The sequence below is a fragment of the Cynoglossus semilaevis genome, chromosome 8 (genome assembly GCF_000523025.1).
Source record: "Cynoglossus semilaevis isolate Cse_v1.0 chromosome 8, Cse_v1.0, whole genome shotgun sequence".
In the NCBI taxonomy this organism is placed as follows: Eukaryota; Metazoa; Chordata; class Actinopteri; order Pleuronectiformes; family Cynoglossidae; genus Cynoglossus; species Cynoglossus semilaevis.
The window spans coordinates 29,601,072-29,603,744 of NC_024314.1; the positions used below are offsets into that span (position 1 = coordinate 29,601,072).

Genomic DNA, 2,673 nt, shown 5'->3' on the forward strand with positions numbered 1-2,673 from the left:
GTTTATGATGGGATGTATTTACAGCAGATCAGTGTTTGAACCTAAAACCCTCCGTGGTTTCAGGAGAGAACCTCTTCAAAAACCTTCACCGAGGAGGTTCTGTGGAACTGCTGGTTGGAGTTCAGCATCAAAATCAAGGACCTTCCAAAAGGGTCGCGTCTCAACCTCCAGGTACCGATTGTGAGGCGTCTGCGTGGCTGAGTGGAGGGTGGATGGACTCACTCTCTCTGCTGTTTTACAGGTGGTTTGTGGGAAACCTCAGAGCTCCAGCAGCAAAGGAAGCTCCTACCAGGACAGTCCAGGAGGAGGAGAGGAGAGGGGGGGGGGGAACCCAAGCCGGCAGGTAACCCCCCCCCCCCCCTCAATGACATGTGTCCCCTGGCTCAGCAGTGAGCGTCTCTGTCGGTCTCCATCTTTAAGCCAAGACCAAAACCCGCACCCTGTACTACGTCAACCTGCTGCTGATCGACCACCGCTCCCTGCTGCGTCAGGGCGAGTTCATCCTGCACATGTGGAAGGTTCCAGAGAAGAGCGAGGAGAGCAGCAGCAGCATCAACGCAGACAAGCTGACCTCCGCCACCAACCCCGACAAGGCGTCCTCCATGGCCGTGGCCGTCCTGCTGGACAAGTACTGTTACCCCGTGGTGCTGCCCAAGACCCGGGACGCCACCCCCGGGGGCGAGGACTCGGAGAGCGGGGAGCGGGGCCAGAGGGAGATGCCCAACCACCTGAAGAAACAGTTTGAGGCCATCGTGGTGACGGACCCCCTGCACCCCCTCAGCCCCGAGGACAAAGAGCTGCTGTGGCATTTTAGGCACGAGTGCATACGTGACCCCAGGTACGGACTGGTACTGACTGGTACTGTGACCCCCGGTACTGACTGGTACTGACTGGTACTGACTGGTACTGATTGGTACGGACTGGTACTGACTGGTACTGACTGGTACGGACTGGTACTGACTGGAACTGACTGGTACTGACTGGTACTGACTGGGACGGACTGGTACTGACTGGTACTGACTGGTACGGACTGGTACTGACTGGTACTGTGACCCCCGGTACTGACTGGTACTGACTGGTACTGATTGGTACGGACTGGTACTGACTGGTACTGTGACCCCAGGTACTGACTGGTACTGACTGGTACTGATTGGTACGGACTGGTACTGACTGGTACTGACTGGAACTGACTGGTACTGACTGGAACTGACTGGAACTGACTGGTACTGACTGGAACTGACTGGAACTGACTGGTACTGACTGGTACTGACTGGTACGGACTGGTACTGACTGGTACGGACTGGTACTGACTGGTACTGACTGGTACGGACTGGTACTGACTGGTACTGACTGGAACTGACTGGAACTGACTGGTACTGACTGGTACTGACTGGTACGGACTGGTACTGACTGGTACGGACTGGTACTGACTGGAACTGACTGGTACTGACTGGAACTGACTGGTACTGACTGGTACTGACTGGGACGGACTGGTACTGACTGGTACTGACTGGTACTGACTGGTCCGGTCTGGTCCGGACTGGTCCTGTGCCCCCAGGTACTGACTGGTACTGACTGGTACTGTGGCCCCAGGTACTGACTGGTACTGACTGGTACTGTGACCCCAGGTACTGACTGGTACTGACTGGTACTGACTGGTACTGTGGCCCCAGGTACTGACTGGTACTGACTGGTACTGAGTGGTACTGACTGTCTCATGTTGTTTTAATTGCCACCCTTGTCAGTTTGGGGCATTTATTTTGTGAGTTTTAAAATGAGAAATCCAAGGCACAAAAAACCCACAGGTGGCGCTGCCTCCACCTGGCCAGGACCAGAACTAAACCAACTGTCCATGGGAGGAGTAGTTTTGAGGATTGAGGTTAATTTGGTTATTCACCCCCCCCGCCCCCCCTCCTCTCTAACTGCCCCCAGGGCCTACCCAAAGCTGCTGGGCTCCGTCCAGTGGGGGAAACAGGAGGACGTCCTGGTGACGCACCGTCTGCTGGAGCGCAGCTCTGCCTGGGACAGCAGGTGAGGTCTGAGGGGTGGAGGTGCTCTGGGTCAGGTCCAGCTCTGGTCCCACCAATGAAGGGTCATGTGACTGTCTGTGTCCAGTGTCCTGGACGTCGGTCTGGCCATGCAGCTGCTGGACTGTCATTACTCTGACGCCCAGGTCCGTTCACTGGCCGTCAGGAAGCTGGAGACGCTGGAGGACGATGATGTCCTCAGGTACCTGCTGCAGCTGGTGCAGGTGAGGCTCGCTCTCTCTCTCTCTCTCTGTCTGTCTGTCTCTCTCTGTCTCTGTCTCTCTCTCTCATATTTGACTGTTTCTTGCAGGCCGTTAAATTTGAGCCGTACCACGACAGCGCCCTGGTGAGGTGCCTGCTGAAGAGAGCTCTGAGAGAGAGTCCTGGGTGTGTGTGTGTGTGTGTGTATGTGTGTGTGTGTGTCCGTGTCCAGTTCACCTCCTGGACCTGAAGTCTGATCCGATGGCTCGGTTCCTTCTCTCTTCTCAGAGTAAACGCATCGGTCACTTCCTGTTCTGGTTCCTGCGCAGTGAGATCGCTCAGTCCATGCACTACCAGCTGAGGTACGCCGTCCTGCTGGAGGCCTACCTGAGGGGCTGTGGGGAGGCCATGCTGCAGGACTACAGGAGACAGGTGGGAGTCAGAA

At 56.2% G+C, this 2,673-nt stretch overlaps 1 protein-coding gene across 1 annotated transcript in view; it reads left to right on the top strand.

Annotated features, from left to right (window-relative positions):
- The window catches only part of pik3cg (phosphatidylinositol-4,5-bisphosphate 3-kinase, catalytic subunit gamma), a 9,261-nt gene that overhangs the window by 2,102 nt on the left and 4,486 nt on the right, over nt 1–2,673 (top strand). Inside the window, exons 8-14 of the mRNA XM_025058159.1 lie at nt 64–171; nt 242–335; nt 421–838; nt 1,933–2,031; nt 2,116–2,251; nt 2,338–2,403; nt 2,517–2,660. Coding sequence (XP_024913927.1) covers nt 64–171; nt 242–335; nt 421–838; nt 1,933–2,031; nt 2,116–2,251; nt 2,338–2,403; nt 2,517–2,660 — 1,065 coding nt within the window. The remainder of the gene's footprint in view (nt 1–63; nt 172–241; nt 336–420; nt 839–1,932; nt 2,032–2,115; nt 2,252–2,337; nt 2,404–2,516; nt 2,661–2,673) is intronic.